The sequence below is a fragment of the Ambystoma mexicanum genome, chromosome 8 (genome assembly GCF_040938575.1).
Source record: "Ambystoma mexicanum isolate Mex_15411 chromosome 8, UKY_AmexF1_1, whole genome shotgun sequence".
Taxonomy (NCBI): Eukaryota; Metazoa; Chordata; class Amphibia; order Caudata; family Ambystomatidae; genus Ambystoma; species Ambystoma mexicanum.
The window spans coordinates 1662916208-1662934268 of NC_090929.1; the positions used below are offsets into that span (position 1 = coordinate 1662916208).

General features: G+C 50.3%; 1 protein-coding gene across 1 annotated transcript in view; it reads left to right on the forward strand.

Annotated features, from left to right (window-relative positions):
• Window positions 1–18061, forward strand: part of BAG3 (BAG cochaperone 3) — a 140263-nt gene that overhangs the window by 104405 nt on the left and 17797 nt on the right. The window contains exon 2 of the mRNA XM_069611941.1: window positions 10781–11149. Coding sequence (XP_069468042.1) covers window positions 10781–11149 — 369 coding nt within the window. The remainder of the gene's footprint in view (window positions 1–10780; window positions 11150–18061) is intronic.

Here is an 18061-nt window from a genome sequence, read left to right on the forward strand (position 1 = left end):
CGGCGATTAGCTGCCCTCTTGGCTCGATCTTGGGCGGCCTGCAGAGCTATTCGAGCGAGCTGTTGACCCTTCTGAATACCATCGACTAGACTGTCTATTCCAGGACAATTGGCAGAGGACTTAGAGATGGACGGTTCAAAGGATGGATGAAATCCATAGGAACAGTAAAAAGGACTGGTCTTTAGTGCCGAATGACTGGCATTATTGTATGCATATTCAGCCAAGGGTAGGAGATCTCCCCAATCATCCTGTGCCGCAGAAACAAAACAGCGCAGATATGTCTCTAGTGTTTGGTTTAGGCGCTCAGTCTGCCCATTTGTTTGGGGATGATATCCTGAGCTAAGGGCTCTATTGATTCCCAATGATTGACAAATACCCTTCCAAAATTGCGAGATATATTGGGGACCCCGATCAGACACAATAGTGTTAGGAAGACCGTGTCTAGAGAATATTTCTGAAATAAATATCTTTGACATAAGAGCAGCCCCAGGGAGTTTTTGCAGAGGAATGAAATGGGCCATCTTCGTGAAATAGTCAATAGTCACCATAACGGTGGTGTAACCCGAGGACAACGGAAGGTCGACAATGAAGTCAGTGGAAATGACTTGCCAGGGCTTGTCCGGAATTGGCATACAGGTGAGTAAACCAAAAGGTGGATACCTGGGAGTCTTAGACTGTAGACAAACCGTGCATGCTGATACATAATCTTGGACATCCTTGGTTATCCCTGGCCACCAAAAATGACGAGTAGTCAGCTCAAGGGTGTTTTGATATCCTCGATGCCCGGCTGCCTTGGAGTCATGACACATGAACAGGACTTCTTTCTGAAGTGTCGGGGTCGGAATAAATACCTGATCCTTAAAAAAGTAGTATCCCTTCTCCTGAGTCAGCGAATGAGTCTCTTGTAAGTTCCTGCAGATTGGATCTAGACGTGCCGTTTCCTGTCTGACAATATGTAGAAAATCAGTCACTGTTGCCAGAAATGTAGCTTTAGGAAAGAAAGGCTCAGAATGGAACTTTTTGATAGGAGGATCCTTTCTTGAAAGCGCATCTGCTCGGAGGTTTTGATTCCCGGGAAGGAAAGTAAATTCTATCCGAAACGGTAGAAAAAAATGAGCCCAGCGAGCTTGTCGACTGTTAGTGGTATGGGCTTGTTGCAATACTTTGAGGTTGTGATGGTCGGTTCGAACCTCGACCGGGTAGGCCGAGCCCAGCAATAGATGTCTCCACTCCTCAAAGGCTCGCTTGATTGCCAGCAATTCTTTATCAAGGACTGAATAATTTATTTCCGAGGAGGAGAAGGTCTTGGAGAGATAAGCAACTGGTCCTTCTACTCCTGACTCGTCCTTTTGCAAAAGAATTGCTCCTAGAGCATGGTGAGACGCATCAGTCTCGACAATGAATGGTCGAGACTGGTCTGGGGTGAGCAAAACGGAAGCAGACGTGAAAAGATTCTTTAGTTCCGAAAAGGCTTTCTGCGCAGGGTCATCCCAAACGAAAGTCTTCCCCTTCTTCAGAAGACTGGTAATGGGAAGCACGGTCTCGGAGAATCCTGGGATGAATTTTCTATAAAAATTAGCGAACCCCAAAAATCGTTGGATCTCTTTGACGTTCGAAGGGGAAGGCCAATCTAATATAGCCGAGATCTTCCGAGGGTCCATAGAAATCCCCTGGGCAGACAGCACGAACCCAAGATACGTCACTTGGTTCCTGTGGAACTCGCATTTTGCCAGTTTGCAATACAGCTGGTTGGCCTTAAGTCGGTCTAATACCAAATTGACATGTCGGATGTGTTCCTCTATTTTCTGTGAAAAGACTAGAATATCATCCAAATAGACGATTACATAGTGAAGGAGTACATCGGCGAATAGATGGTCCATGAAGCGCTGAAAAACAGCGGGAGCATTAGCCAACCCAAACGGCATCACCCTATATTCGTAGTGACCGAATGGGGTCCGAAAGGCAGTCTTCCACTCGTCGCCAGGGGCGATGCGAATCAAGTGATATGCCCCTCGTAAATCCAACTTGGTATAGAGCGAAGCCCCTTGAACGGCTTCCAGAATGTCTGGGATAAGCGGCATTGGATACTTATCCGGGATGGTGACCTTATTGAGCCCTCGGTAGTCTATGCATGGCCGTAGTTCCTCTGTATCCCTTTTGGGAATGAAGAATAACGAAGCACCGGCGGGTGATTTGGACTCAGTTATAAGACCGTTTTGAAGATTAGTCTGAAGGTAGTCTTTGAGAGCCTTTTTCTCCGGTTGGGATAAGATGTACATTCGGCCAAAAGGTATCGGTTGATCAGGGAACAAATCTAAATGACAGTCATCCCGACGGTGAGGAGGTAATGTAGGGTATTCTGGCTGAGAAAATATGGACTGAAATTGTTGATGACACCTCGGGATCTGACTGACCATCCCAATCGAGGAGCCTTCGGTTGGTACTACCATCATGGAAGGTGCTTGAATGCCAACAGATGATTGAGTAAGACAATGGGAAACACAATATTCGGAACCTAGAAACAAAGTTCCTGCCTTCCAGTTTATAAAAGGATTATGGGTTCGCAGCCACGGTAAGCCCAAAATAATGGGAAAATGAGCAGTTTTTATCAGGTCAAAAACTAACGTCTCCTGGTGGGTTGAAATTAGGCATGTAAGAGGAGTAGTCTGTTCTCGAATGGGTCCAGAACTAAGGGGACAACCATCCACCCCCTGAATGGGTGTTATACACGTCTTGGTGGATCTAATGATTCCATGCTTCGCAGCCCATTGGTCATCAATAAAGTTGCCAGCTGCTCCGCAATCGATCAATGCCGGAACCCCACGTAGCTCTAAGTCTGGTAATTTCAAGATCAGGGGAAGTACTAACATAGTGTGTTCCGTAATGTCCTCTTTAAGAGAAGTACCAAGTCTCTTTGGGGAACTCCTTTCAGGACCTCCTGCCGTGGTTCCCCTTACGACAGGGTCTTGGCGTTTCCCCGCATCGGATTCCTTGTCCGACGAGGAGGGACGACGGGACAATCCTTCAGCATGTGAGATGAAGCCCCACAGTACATACATAGGCCCTGACTCATCCGTCTTTCTCTTTCGCCCTCTGACAAAGGGCCTCTGGCCACTCCTATTTGCATGGGTTCGTCGGGTTTCTGGGATCGAGAAACCGGGGAAGGAGAACTAGAGAATAGTTGAGAGGGTTTCCCTCTCTTCTTCTCATGGAAGCGTTCATGGAGACGGTAATCAATCTGCATGGTGAGCGCAATCATCTCGGCTAAATTGGCGGGACGAGGAACCTTCGAGACTTCATCTTTCAGTTCCTCGGAAAGACCTCTGCGAAACAGCGTGAGGAGACCGTCATCCGGCCACCCTGTTTCAGCTGATAGCTGTTTAAATTGAGTCACGTAACTCATAAGATCTTTATTTCCCTGTTTTAAATCTAGCAGTTTCTCCTGAGTAGAGACTGAAATTTCCTGCCTACTAAACATAGACCGCAAACTGTTAGTAAAGGCTGGGTATGAGTCTAGAATGGCATTTTCTGAGGTGACTAAGGGTGTCGCCCAGGCCAATGCAGGGCCTGCCAAGTGGGATATCAGATAACCTACTTTGTCCTTATCAGAAGGGAAAAAACGTGCTTTGAAGGTAAACTGAACCAGGCAACTATCCAGGAACTCCTTGAGTTTGTGCGGGTTTCCGTCATACTTATCGGTATGCAAGGCATAAGGAGGAGTTTCTGAAAACGCTCGAGCGACCTGTTGTCTTAACTGAGCATTGTCTTGTTTTAGAGATTGCATCTCCAGAGACATAGACTGCATAGCAGCCATCAATTGTTGCATTTGTTGCTCCATCGGAGTCCACCGTCTGCACAAGAGCCTGTGATAGGATATTTCCTATATTTGGGCGTCGCTAACTATTACAATGCGTCCAATATGAGACAGAACAATTATGCAGTTCACTAACCTGGGCAGCGGGCGGACTCCGTACCAGCAACAAGGCAGATAGTGAAGGCTTCCCGGGAAACCCTGCTCCCTCCCAGCCGTTAGCTTCAGCTGAGGAGGAACCACAGTCCCCAGGGAAAACCCTCCTGGGGAAGAAAAACCCTGTGTTGTAATGACAGGATACTGTAGACCTTCAGGATGAATCAGCCAGCTTCCCTTCAAAAGATCCGGTGCAGACGAAGCTGGTCCTGGACGGAAGAAAGGAGAGGTAAGTTTTCTCCACTTTCGATCGTCTGTTGTTGATACGAATAGCTATGTTAACTTACTCCGGGTATGGAGTTGAGAGATTCGAGAAGTCGGTGTAAAGTCTTCGGGAAGGGGGTGAGTCCTACGAGGAAAGAGAGAGAGTTTCCGGAAACCCGAAGCGGATGTTAGTATTTGAGCTAAGAATGGGGAGAGGATTGAACGGAACTATAAACCCTCAAGACTCACTCTTTAGGTTGGAAGCGGACCTTAGGGGAGAGGAGGTGAGCAGACGGAGTCCGGAAAATGGCCTAATGGAGGAAAGGGCAGAGAGCACAGTTAGTTAGATACAGAAAACTATAGATAGGAGGACGGAACATGAAACAGATTCCCTAGGAACGAACTTACGAAGCGCCGATCTGGAGAGTAGCGACGCATTTGCTTAACTTCCTGGTCGGGTTATATGGAGTCACATGATCGTCGCGGCGTGAAGGAAAACAACGTGCAACCTCTGCAGCGGGAGCTTCACAATCAGATTCAGAGGCGTCCGCCATCTTGGGTGAGTAGGAATGCATTGTGTTGTACACCCGATGCTGTCGCCAAAGCGACCACCGGTGCAAAGGTGTAACAATTAACCTGTTTAAGCAAACATTCCTTATTTGCCAAACCCGAGAAATGTCAGTTCCATAAGACCTCTGTTGAGTTTTTGGGTTTCCACATCACCCCTGGGGCGTTATCCATGAACGAGTCTAAGGTCAAAGCAGTCTTAGATTGGCCAGTACCTCAAACACTCAAGTCCTTGCAGGCCTTTTTAGGATTCGCCAACTTCTATAGGCGTTTCATCTCTTCCTTTTCCACGATTGTAGCCCCACTCACGGCCCTGACTAGTCCTCGGGTACCATATCAGTGGCAGAGAGAACAGCAGGAGGCTTTTGAGACTCTGAAAACCGCCTTTACTACCGCACCGGTACTCCAACACCCCAATCCGGATCTTCCGTTCATAGTCGAGGCAGATGCCTCTTCCTTTGCCCTCGGGGCTGTGCTGTCACAAACTTGTCCTAATACCGGCAAATTACATCCAGTGGCATTCCACTCCCGTAAGTTTTCCAGTACTGAGTCTCATTATACCGTTACGGAAAAAGAACTCTTGGCGGTCATGGACGCGTTCCGTGTTTGGCGTCATCATCTTCTGGGGGCTAAGTATCCTGTCACAGTATACTCCGATCATCGGAACCTACAGGATTTGGCCTCCCTGAAATGCATTAATAGCAGACAGGTCCGATGGCATCTTTTCTTTTCCTCCTTTGACTTCCGTATTATGCACCGTCCTGGAACGGCGCATGGGAAGGCGGATGCCTTGTCACGTTCCCCGGGGGGGTCCAATTGCCTACATTCCCCGACACTGTTCTCGAAAAGAGTCATGTGATCTGTCTCTGTACTCCCTCATTGTCACTGATAGACTCGGTTCGATCCTGGACTAGCGATCATTCTGACCAGTTACGAGAATGGGATCCGGTATATTCTGATGGTTTACCTTTCGTACATGAACGCCTGTTCCTTCCTACACCTGATACACGTAATCTTGCCCTTGAGTGGTCTCATGACGCCCCCTTTAATGCCCATCCCGGACAAGAGCGCACTTTAGACCTTCTCAAGCGTTGGTGTTGGTGGCCTTCTATGAAGCGCGATGTGGAGTGTTATGTCAGATCTTGTGCGGTATGTGCTCAGGCTAAACATCAAAGGGGTCGACCGATTGGGTTGTTGCTTCCGCTTCCGGTACCTCCCAGGCCCTGGCATACATTGACAATGGATTTCGTTACCGATCTCCCCAAGTCGAAAGGCTTCGATACCATCTGGGTAGTGGTGGACACGTTCACAAAAATGGCCCGTTTTGTTCCTTGCAAAGGCATCCCTTCGGCCCCTGTCTTGGCGGACTTGTTTTTTGAACATGTGTTTATGCTATTCGGCCTCCCTTCGGTCATTGTTTCCGATCGAGGTTCACAGTTCACCTCTCGGTTTTGGAGATCCTTGACGAAACTATTGGGCATTGATACGAGGTATTCTTCGGCCTATCATCCGGAGACCGATGGTCAGACCGAAAGGACGAATCAATCGATGGAACAGTACCTTCGTTGCCTCATATTGCAACATCAGTCCTCTTGGTTGGCCGTTTTGCGGCTTGCGGAGTTCGCGTATAACAATGCGGCTCATTCAGCTACTGGTTATTCTCCTTTTTACGCCCTCTATGGTCAACATCCCAAGGTTTTGCCGGTCCCTGATGCCTCTGGTTCTTCGAATCCTGCGGCCACGACATGTCTTAGGGATCTTTCTGCTATTCATGCGAGCACAGTGGTTCATCTCACTGAAGCAAAGGCCTCTATGAAGGCCCGTGTGGATGGCAAACGTCGTGCTGCTCCCCCTCTGGTGGTGGGTTCTAGGGTCTGGTTATCTTCCCGACATCTTCGCCTAGTGGGTTGCCGGAAATTGCTGCCTCGCTTTGTCGGGCCGTATGTGATCTCACAGGTTGTTAATCCGGTGGCTTTCCGTCTAGTCCTCCCCAGCTCTTGGCGTATCTATCCTGTGTTTCATGTCTCCCTCGTCAAACCCTGTCCTGACTCAGTCCGTCTTCGTACCCCTGTTGCGCCGGTGTCCTTGACCTCTCCTGATGTTTTTGAGGTATCGGCCATTTTGGGTTCTAGATGGTTTAGGGGTAGGCTCCAGTATCTGGTGGATTGGACGGGTTACGGCCCGGAGGAGCGTTCGTGGGTTTCTGCATCTGATGTGAACGCCCCGCGGTTGGTAGCCCGCTTCCATAGGGATCATCCGTCCTGCCCACGGGGTCGTGGGCCGTTGGGGGGGGCTATGTTAGGCGATCCTCTGCACACCAGGCCACGACACATCAGAACACTGCTCACATTCCCCCAACATCTCCTCCCAAGCTTCGAGGCTCAAGTGATTCGGTGAAGCCACAGAACCGAAAGCTCCGTACCCTTGTACGGGCTCGATTGCAACCCTTTCTGCATTGGCAACTACCTTGGAGAACGTATAGCAGAAAGGGCGGCCTCACGTCCTCACGCCAGTCACGTGATACACTACGGCGTTCCCCATGTGATCTTGGTGGGCGTCACATGATCCAGAGAAGTCACGTGACCCAGGGGCGATCAGTATAAAGGTCTGAGAGACAGAACGCTCATTGCTTCTCAGCTGGCTTCGGACACTGTTTGGCGTTACAACTTGCTCCTTGATCACGGAACTCTATCTCGGACTCCCTTGGACACCCCTTGGTACTTTTGCTTGGAACTGTTTACCTGTTGCCGGATATTTGGACTGCACCTCGACTTGGCTTTGGATCATCCCTTGGTACCTTGCTGATCTTCTACGCCTTTTCCCTACTGGGGATTCAAGTCAAGTCCTGACTCCCACAGGTGGCTACCCTTCATCCACGCTAACCTGCGGTTCTACTATTCCGGGGACCGCCGCATCTCATGAGCCTCGAACCTCCCTACTAGGTTACCTGGGTCTCCCTTACACCAGATAGGTAAGACACTTTAGATTCTTTTGTTTACCTGCCTGTATTGTGATTGCCTGGTACTTAACCTCCTTCCTTCTTGACAGCAGCATCGGTGTTCCAGAGGCTCCGTGGATCTGGGAAGACATCTCTCACCTGTGGCCTCAAGGGTCGCACAGCGGGTTTCTATTTCGTTCCCCTGTGCGTCACTTGGGGACGGAGGTCTCATCGGTCTACACGACACTCAAGTCAGAACACCTGGATACCGCGCCTCGACCGTGCCACATGGCGACTTGTTCCTAGGGACTGCACCAGGACTCAGCCCTCTCTGAAATCCCTGCCGCGAACTCTCCGCGGGCACTATTCTCACCCACCACCTACTCCGTACCCACTGCTGGGCCTTGTTATAGGTTTGGTGGTAATTCGGGAGTAAATTGGCCCAATGACTCCCAAACCCGATTACCGTTTCCACCACTTGGTCCATTGGATTTACCGTGGGATTGCAGGTGGTCGTAGAGCAGTGGCAATCCCCATTTTCGGAGTCCGCAGGACTCCATGGGGATTTTGGCAGAATTACTGCTGGCCGTAGCTCCGCCGGCAGAAACTATGCTGGTTTTGCCCATTTTTGGTGTTAATGTGGAGGATTTACCTTAATCTTTTTGTAGACAAATCACTGGGAGGATAGCTCAGGGGCAACGCGCTCGCCTTGGAAGCAAGACAACAGGGAGTACTACAGGTTCGATTCCGGGGTCCGCGCTTAGAAACCTCTGGGTATTAAGCCGGTTATAAATAACCTATCATATCATATCCACCTTTCCACCAACCAGTGGTGCGGGAATGTAGCAGTAATGGAATAACCCCCGCATTACCATCATTTTACACGCACCGGGATACTTGAATGAGGCCCAATGTCTTCCACTCTGTTCCCCCACTCTCATACAGGACTCCTCCAGGACCCGTTGCAGCACACTGTCCACTGCCGCCGTTACCAGCCCACAACGGGGTGTCTGAGTTAGGGCTAATGATAGAGCGCCATCCGGTCATTGCATCGACAACCAAAGCATCGACAGCCTTACCATCTAAAAATAAAAGCATCTAAATAAAAAGCATCTAAAAAAATGCATCTAATGCATTTTTTTTTTAGATAGTAAAGGGTTTCGTTTCATAAAAAAAGAGTTTTAAAGGTTAAAAAAGTGGTGTGGGGGGCACCCCCCATTAAAAAATGAAAAGAATGCATTAGATGATTTTTTTATTTTTTTTTATTTTAATTTTTATAGATGGTATACATTAAGTGCTTTGGCTGTCGATGGAATAACTATAAACCATAAAGAGCAAGAACTCCCTTAAATTGAAATGGGATCACTGCATCAAATCTTGAAAGCGGGGGAGGGAGGGTGTGGGATCGGGGGAGGATTAGTTAGTTATGTGGGGATGGGAGGAGAAGGAGAATGGGGACACAGGGAAGCCCCAGAAAAAAGCAAGCCATAGGCGAGCAAAAGAAAGGTGCGGTATCCAAAAAGGGGAAGTTCTTGAAACCCTAATCATCCCTAAGGACAAGGACCCTAGCCTGAGTGTTTCCTTCCAAGAGGCGTTGCCATCGCCACACTGGATGGATTCTCCAAGTTGGCCACTGGGCCCTTCAATAACCTCCCTGCATTAACATTCGCAACCTCGTGCTCAAACTATACGCAAACACACCAATCATTCTCACGCAGAAACGAAATATACCCTCCCAACAGCCACAGCAGCGCTACAATCAACTTGCTTATCATAGTCTCCGCCTCCACGCAGCGCGCAGCGTGCCGGTCTGCATGCACCAACCGTGCAGCATAGTGGTCTTGAATTTTCCATCCCTCCCCACTAACCTTACCCACCCCCCTCTTTCAGATCCGTCATTACGCCTGCGGCGTAATTCCCAGGCACAAAAAATTAAATAACTTTATCCAAGGACCTAAATGTTGGGCTTGTGAGCTCGAACATCTATGAATGTGCTGGATTACACGGATATGCAGAAGTGGGGGACCTTTTCCTTTTTTCAAACAATTCTTTGTTTTTCGCTACCCCTGAGCCGTGGAGGAGTTCACCCTTTGCCCAAGGGCAGACCCTTGCACTTGTTAGGCCCGTGGATAGCCCGGTTAAATGACATTTTCCAGCTATATGCATGCTTTTTTGCTAAATTGCTAACACATACACACACACACACACACGCACACACAAGGAAGTGCCAGTCGTGGGTGGGTAGAAAAATACTGGGTGGAAGATTCTCAAAAAGGAACGCAAATTAAAATAGCGCAGAGGATGCGGTTTTTAATTTGCATTCATTTTAGAAATGCGCAGATCTTATCCATAAAGGTGACCAGTGCCTACCAGGGGGCAAAGCTGCAGTGCAAATCATGCACTGGCAAGCCCGCTTGCTAACATTAGAGTTGGGAGCGTGCTCAGGACACGGATGTGCAACTGCCTCCCAGCACCCCTTGGGTGCTGTGGTTGCACAAGAAGCGTCCGTGAGAGGCCTGTCATTGTGGAAAGTAAGCCCAAAAAAACCATTTCTGTCCCTGTTTGGAAGATAGAAATGCCCTTCTGGCTGCAGCCTTTTATAACGCTGCTGTCACAGTTCAAACAAAATGCATGATAGAGCTGGCAATGGCCCGTCATGCACTGCGCCTCCCCCTGTGCCTGTACCAAACAGGCGCCAAGGAATGTGAAGATTTTCTGTTCATTTCAAAGGGAATTCCGTTTGTGAATTTGTGATGCGATTCTGATTTCTCATCTATTTTACGTTCTTTTGTGATCAAAACAGCATTGCTCCTACCTCCGTATAAATAAAATGTGCATTTCAGTGCAAACTGGCATTTTATCACTTGTGCTAAAAAAAGTTTAGAGATTTGGCCAATGGGTATTTTTGTGCACAAAATTCTAAAGAGTTTTTGTGTCGGGATCAGGGAAGAAACCGCATGGTCTCTTTCTGCTGCAGTAATGATTTTGAAGGACCAATGCAGAGTTTTAACTTAAAGCAGAGTTGAAACTGTTTTTTTGTTTACTCCTTTAGTTTAATTTATTTGCTGGATTGATGTGATTATTTTTTTTCTTACTTGTTTTAGGAGAACCAACCTTTGCCCAATGGCCCGTTCCGGGAGGGTTCGAAGGAAGGCAGCGTGACCTACCCGCAACTTCGCCCTGGGTACATCCCGATTCAAGTCCTACACGACGGCCTAAGCAACTGCCAGCGTCACCCTTACTATGGCCTACAGCGGCCTGGGCTGGAGCGAGTTATGGTGGAGCCAGGGACGTCTCCACGGCGCTCGCAGTCGCCGCTACGCTCTCAGTCGCCCATGCGTTCACAGTCTCCCCTCTGGGGTGGCGGGCGGTCGCAGTCTCCAGCACGGGGCATGGCTGAGTTACCCCAAATGGAGAAAGCAAGCGTACAGACTGCTTCATCGGGACAGACTGTCGTCTCTCCGAGGCCGGAGGTAAGTCATAAGCAACAGTTCTGCCTCCGTTACTTTATGTTGGGGTAGAGGGATTTGTGTAAACACACAGTGCTGGAAATGGATACAGTTTACAGGGGGAACTCTCCCCCTGCACCGCCTTTGGATGCGGGAGTGGACGTAGCAGGCAGGGGCGGCAGATTGTCAGTGGTGTGGGCGGGACTGAGGGGCAGAGCTAGGTGTCGAATACTGTGGGTGCCCTGAATATAGAATGCTGGCTGCTTTGCATTAAAACAAAGTGCATTTTGGGAACATATGAATGACCACCAATTTATCAAACGTGTCTGTGATAGTAATTTCAGTGTGCATTCCTTCTGAGCATGCAAAGCACACTGGGAATGGTGCTCATTTCATCTGTCAAGATAGTCACCCTGACAGTAAAATGTGTGCAAAGCATGAGACATTGATACAGCTTTGGACAGTTTCATTGTATGAGTTTCAGCTGTCCTGGTGAGCAAATGACAACTTTCAGAGGCAGATTGTGAAGAGTTGCCCTGCACAACATCACGGCAGTCGGGTCAGAGCTCCCTCAGCTTGGGGGTTTGGGGCTCGAGTCTATATGGAGTCCGGGGCCTAATTCTAGGGCAGGGGGCAAGAGTGTTTGTCCCCGCAAATGTTGTGGCACACTATTTTTTTTTGTCCCACTCATTTGGCAGAGACCCCTTTCATTTAGATGGCATGTCCCCCCCCCCACACCCCCGAAACATTTTCAGCAAAGTTACTCCACTGCATGGAGTGGTGTTCCAGCAAGACAATGGTTGCCAGTTCGCAGCTCCGTCTTGTTCCAGCCCAATTCCTTCTCTGAACCGTGGATGCGCGTGTTAGATGTGTTTTCCCTACTGGCTCCGGTACCTTACCTCTTTAGTACCTCAATGCCTCCTTCGAGGCGAGCAGTGCGCTCTACAAATGTACTACCTACCCACCTTCGCATTTCTAGTGACAATACACTTGAGTTAATCTCACATTGTGCACCTTGCGGCCTATGACGTCTTACATTGCGCGCCTTGCGGCCTATGACCTCTCACATTGCGCACCTTGCGGCCTATGACGTCTCACATTGTGCACCTTGCGGCCTATGACGTCTCACATTGTGCACCTTGCGGCCTATGACGTCTCACATTGTGCGGCTTGCGGCCTATGATGTCTCACATTGCGCACCTTGCGGCCTATGACGTCTCACATTGCGCACCTTGCGGCCTATGACGTCTCACATTGTGTGCCTTGCGGCCTATGATGTCTCACATTGCGCACCTTGCGGCCTATGACGTCTCACATTGCGCACCTTGCGGCCTATGACATCTCACATGGCGCGCCTTGCGGCCTATGACCTCTCACATTGTGGGCCTTGCGGCATATGACGTCTCACATTGCGCACCTTGCGGCCTATGACGTCTCACATTGCGCACCTTGCGGCCTATGACGTCTCACATTGCGCACCTTGCGGCCTATGACGTCTCACATTGTGGGCCTTGCGGCCTATGACATCTCACATTGCGCACCTTGCGGCCTATGACGTCTCACATTGCGCACCTTGCGGCCTATGACGTCTCACATTGCGCACCTTGCGGCCTATGACGTCTCACATTGCGCACCTTGCGGCCTATGACGTCTCACATTGCGCACCGTGCGGCCTATGACATCTCACATTGCGCACCTTGCGGCCTATGACGTCTCACATTGCGCACCTTGCGGCCTATGACGTCTCACATTGCGCACCTTGCGGCCTATGACGTCTCACATTGCGCACCTTGCGGCCTATGACATCTCACATTGCGCACCTTGCGGCCTATGACGTCTCACATTGCGCACCTTGCGGCCTATGACGTCTCACATTGCGCACCTTGCGGCCTATGACGTCTCACATTGCGCACCTTGCGGCCTATGACGTCTCACATTGTGCACCTTGCGGTCTATGACCTCTCACATTGCACGCCTTGGGCCTATGACGTCTCACATTACGCACCTTGCGGCCTATCACGTCTCAGATTGTGGGCCTTGCGGCCTATGACGTCTCACATTGTGCACCTTGCGGTCTATGACCTCTCACATTGCACGCCTTGGGCCTATGACGTCTCACATTGCGCACCTTGCGGCCTATCACGTCTCAGATTGTGGGCCTTGCGGCCTATGACGTCTCACATTGTGCGCCTTGCGGCCTATGATGTCTCACATTGCGCACCTTGGGGCCTATGACGTCTCACATTGTGCGCCTTGCGGCCTATGATGTCTCACATTGCGCACCTTGCGGCCTATGACGTCTCACATTGCGCACCTTGCGGCCTATGACGTCTCACATTGTGCGCCTTGCGGCCTATGACGTCTCACATTGCGCACCTTGCGGCCTATGACGTCTCACATTGCGCACCTTGCGGCCTATGACGTCTCACATTGCGCACCTTGCGGCCTATGACGTCTCACATTGTGCACCTTGCGGTCTATGACCTCTCACATTGCACGCCTTGGGCCTATGACGTCTCACATTGCGCACCTTGCGGCCTATCACGTCTCAGATTGTGGGCCTTGCGGCCTATGACGTCTCACATTGTGCACCTTGCGGTCTATGACCTCTCACATTGCACGCCTTGGGCCTATGACGTCTCACATTGCGCACCTTGCGGCCTATCACGTCTCAGATTGTGGGCCTTGCGGCCTATGACGTCTCACATTGTGCGCCTTGCGGCCTATGATGTCTCACATTGCGCACCTTGGGGCCTATGACGTCTCACATTGTGCGCCTTGCGGCCTATGATGTCTCACATTGCGCACCTTGCGGCCTATGACGTCTCACATTGCGCACCTTGCGGCCTATGACGTCTCACATTGTGCGCCTTGCGGCCTATGACGTCTCACATTGTGCAGCTTGCGGCCTATGATGTCTCACATTGCGCACCTTGCGGCCTATGACGTCTCACATTGCGCGCCTTGCGGCCTATGACGTCTCACATTGCGCACCTTGCGGCCTATGACGTCTCACATTGTGCGCCTTGCGGCCTATGACGTCTCACATTGCGCGCCTTGCGGCCTATGACGTCTCACATTGTGCGCCTTGCGGCCTATGACCTCTCACATTGTGCGCCTTGCGGCCTATGACCTCTCACATTGCGCGCCTTGCGGTCTATGACCTCTCACATTGCACGCCTTGGGCCTATGACATCTCACATTGTGCGCCTTGCGGCCTATGACCTCTCACATTGCGCGCCTTGCGGTCTATGACGTCTCACATTGCGCACCTTGCGGCCTATGACGTCTCACATTGCGCGCCTTGCGGCCTATGACGTCTCACATTGCGCGCCTTGCGGCCTATGACCTCTCACATTGCGCACCTTGCGGCCTATGATGTCTCACATTGCGCACCTTGCGGCCTATGACGTCTCACATTGCGCACCTTGCGGCCTATGACGTCTCACATTGTGCGCCTTGCGGCCTATGATGTCTCACATTGCGCACCTTGCGGCCTATGACGTCTCACATTGCGCACCTTGCGGCCTATGACATCTCACATGGCGCGCCTTGCGGCCTATGACCTCTCACATTGTGGGCCTTGCGGCCTATGACGTCTCACATTGCGCACCTTGCGGCCTATGACGTCTCACATTGCGCACCTTTCGGCCTATGACGTCTCACATTGCGCACCTTGCGGCCTATGACGTCTCACATTGCGCGCCTTGCGGCCTATGACGTCTCACATTGCGCACCTTGCGGCCTATGACGTCTCACATTGCGCGCCTTGCGGCCTATGACGTCTCACATTGCGCGCCTTGCGGCCTATGACGTCTCACATTGCGCGCCTTGCGGCCTATGACCTCTCACATTGCGCGCCTTGCGGCCTATTACCTCTCACATTGCGCGCCTTGCGGTCTATGACCTCTCACATTGCACGCCTTGGGCCTATGACATCTCACATTGCGCGCCTTGCGGCCTATGACCTCTCACATTGCGCGCCTTGCGGTCTATGACGTCTCACATTGCGCACCTTGCGGCCTATGACGTCTCACATTGCGCGCCTTGCGGCCTATGACGTCTCACATTGCGCGCCTTGCGGCCTATGACGTCTCACATTGCGCGCCTTGCGGCCTATGACGTCTCACATTGCGCGCCTTGCGGCCTATGACGTCTCACATTGCGCACCTTGCGGCCTATGACGTCTCACATTGTGCGCCTTGAGGCCTATGACGTCTCACATTGCGCGCCTTGCGGCCTATGACGTCTCACATTGCGCACCTTGCGGCCTATGACGTCTCACATTGTGCGCCTTGAGGCCTATGACGTCTCAAATTGTGCATATGACGTCTCACATTGTGCGCCTTGCGGCCTATGACGTCTCACATGGCGCGCCTTGCGGCCTATGACATCTCACATTGTGGGCCTTGCGGCCTATGACGTCTCACATTGCGCGCCTTGCGGCCTATGACGTCTCACATTGCGCACCTTGCGGCCTATGACGTCTCACATTGTGCGCCTTGCGGCCTATGACCTCTCACATTGTGCGCCTTGCGGTCTATGACCTCTCACATTGCACGCCTTGGGCCTATGACCTCTCACATTGTGCGCCTTGCGGCCTATGACCTCTCACATTGCGCGCCTTGCGGTCTATGACATCTCACATTGTGCGCCTTGCGGCCTATGACCTCTCACATTGTGCGCCTTGCGGCCTATGACATCTCACAGTAATTTATCAACAAAAGCTAGAATGCCAAGTGTTGCCATCATGCGTATGGTGCTTGGCATGGCCAGTAGGGGTATGTATGGCTAGAAAACCGAATATAAGGAAACGCCCATCTCCAACCTTGGAAATGTCCCTTCCTGGGTGGGCATTAACTAGCCTCGCTTGTAAACATGTCACTTCCTCCACTGGAGGCAACGTGCTGGTATCATTGACTGTCCGTTTGCAGTCTCCACTCGCACATCTCCCCATGTGTAATCTGGATTATGTGCGCGCCCTTTCCACCATAATACCGACATTAACAGAAACTGACCCAACCCACAATTAAAAACCTATTTCCAAATGAGCTTCCACTTGAGTTTGCATAAAAAATGAAACCAGACTTAGTATAAGTGCTGAGTGCACGCTGATGGGCGCCACCATTTAGAACTTGTGTTAGGATGGGAGCACCTGGAATAATTTGACTTGTTTTATTGTGTGTTTCACCTTCAAGAACCTGTCCCTAAATTAGCTTGGACTGTAGGTGAGAACATTAAAGCACTTCTTGAAGAAATTAGACGTCCTTCATGCTGGGGACGATGGTCAAGGCCTTGGCCCTGAATAGGTCATGATGGGAACTAGGGAAGAAGATGACCCCAGTGCAAAAGTGATTTGAGGTGCATTCCATGCAGTTATTCCAGCATTACATCAGGACTACAAGTCCCAGAATGCAATGATAAAACCAGCAATGGTCTAGTGTCCCCAAAATAGATTAGATATTGTCGGCACGCATGTCCACCACCAAACACTTGTCCACAAATATGCTTGGGCTGGAGTAAGACTAGCTTTGAACATGGCTTGGGCATGTCAAGTGCATGCCGACATTATTGATGGGCAATGTTGTGTCGACATTCAGACAGGAGGAGAATCATGGAGTCAAAAGCGGGCGCTCTTAGACCAGGGGTCTGTAACCCGTGGCTTTCCAGCTGTTTTGGACTATGACCCCCATGATCCCTCACCATTGGTTATATTGTCTAGGGCTGATGGCTGTGTAGTCCACCACTTATGTAGTGCCGAAGGTTGCAGCCCACTGTCCTAGAGCAACATTTTCATATGTTGATCAGAGTTGGACAGCGAGTTCTGCGTATACTCGATATGTACATTTGCTTCTATGTCATTTCCATCGCCAGGTTTTTTTCGCAGTTTGTTTACACCGATTTTTGCCCGAAAAAAACTCATTTTAATTTTTTTAATTGGAGGGGTTCCCCCTCAACAACCCCCCTCCCAGTTATTTACTATCTGTAACCCCACCCCCCAACCCCTTATATCCATTCACCCCCGCCCATATTTTTCGATTCGTTTTTTTCGGCCAAAAATTGGCAGCAAAAAACTCGGTGAAAAAAATCCCTGGTGATGAATAAACGTTGTACCGGACATTTCACTGAAGCCCCCTTTCCGTCGCTGTAGAATTGGAGCTTGTGGCGTGTATTAAGCACTGAGATAGAAGTGTGACCCACAACACATGCTCTGACAATCGCAGTGTTAAGGAGCTTTTTAAAAACCAACATCTGCCCGGCGGCTCTCGCGATGGCGGTCCGGGGCTGATCGGTGTACGTTGAGGCACGTACAGACCATAGTCACTATTGTGCCTTCTTGTGAATAAAGTGGCACAGGGACGGGCAGTAGTGATGTCCTATTCGTGACAGAGAGCATCGTTGCCATTCTGATGTGTGCACAGAAAGTAAAGCAAACACACCTTCAGGTAACAAACCCATGAGGAGCCCTGTGATGGGGGGGAATCAAGATAACATGTAAACATGGTAAAAACAGAAGTGGGGGGGAGGGGGTAGCAGGAAAATTAATCAGACTGGAGAAGCGAAAAGCTAGTTTTTAGGTTCGATTGAAAAATACAGAGAGATGAGATACAGCAAAGTGAGAGGGGAAGGGAGTTCCAATGTTTGGGAGCTAGAGGAGCAAAGGAGCAGAAATGAGACGACGCACAGGTCTGTCAAAAAGAATTATCAGGGGTGATCCGGGATTCGATTAAGCAGAGAAAATGATAACGAAAAAATAAGTCAAGAATGAGATTTGTTGCAGACTGATCGAGCATTTAGAAGACCAACAGGATCCTGGCGGAGAGCATCAGAAGTGATTAGGGGACAGGAAGGATTAGAGTGGTCGCGCACGAGCAGAGGATAACTAGGGGAAAGTATGGTTAGTTATCCTAGATGGAATAGAGCAGGGCGTGGAGA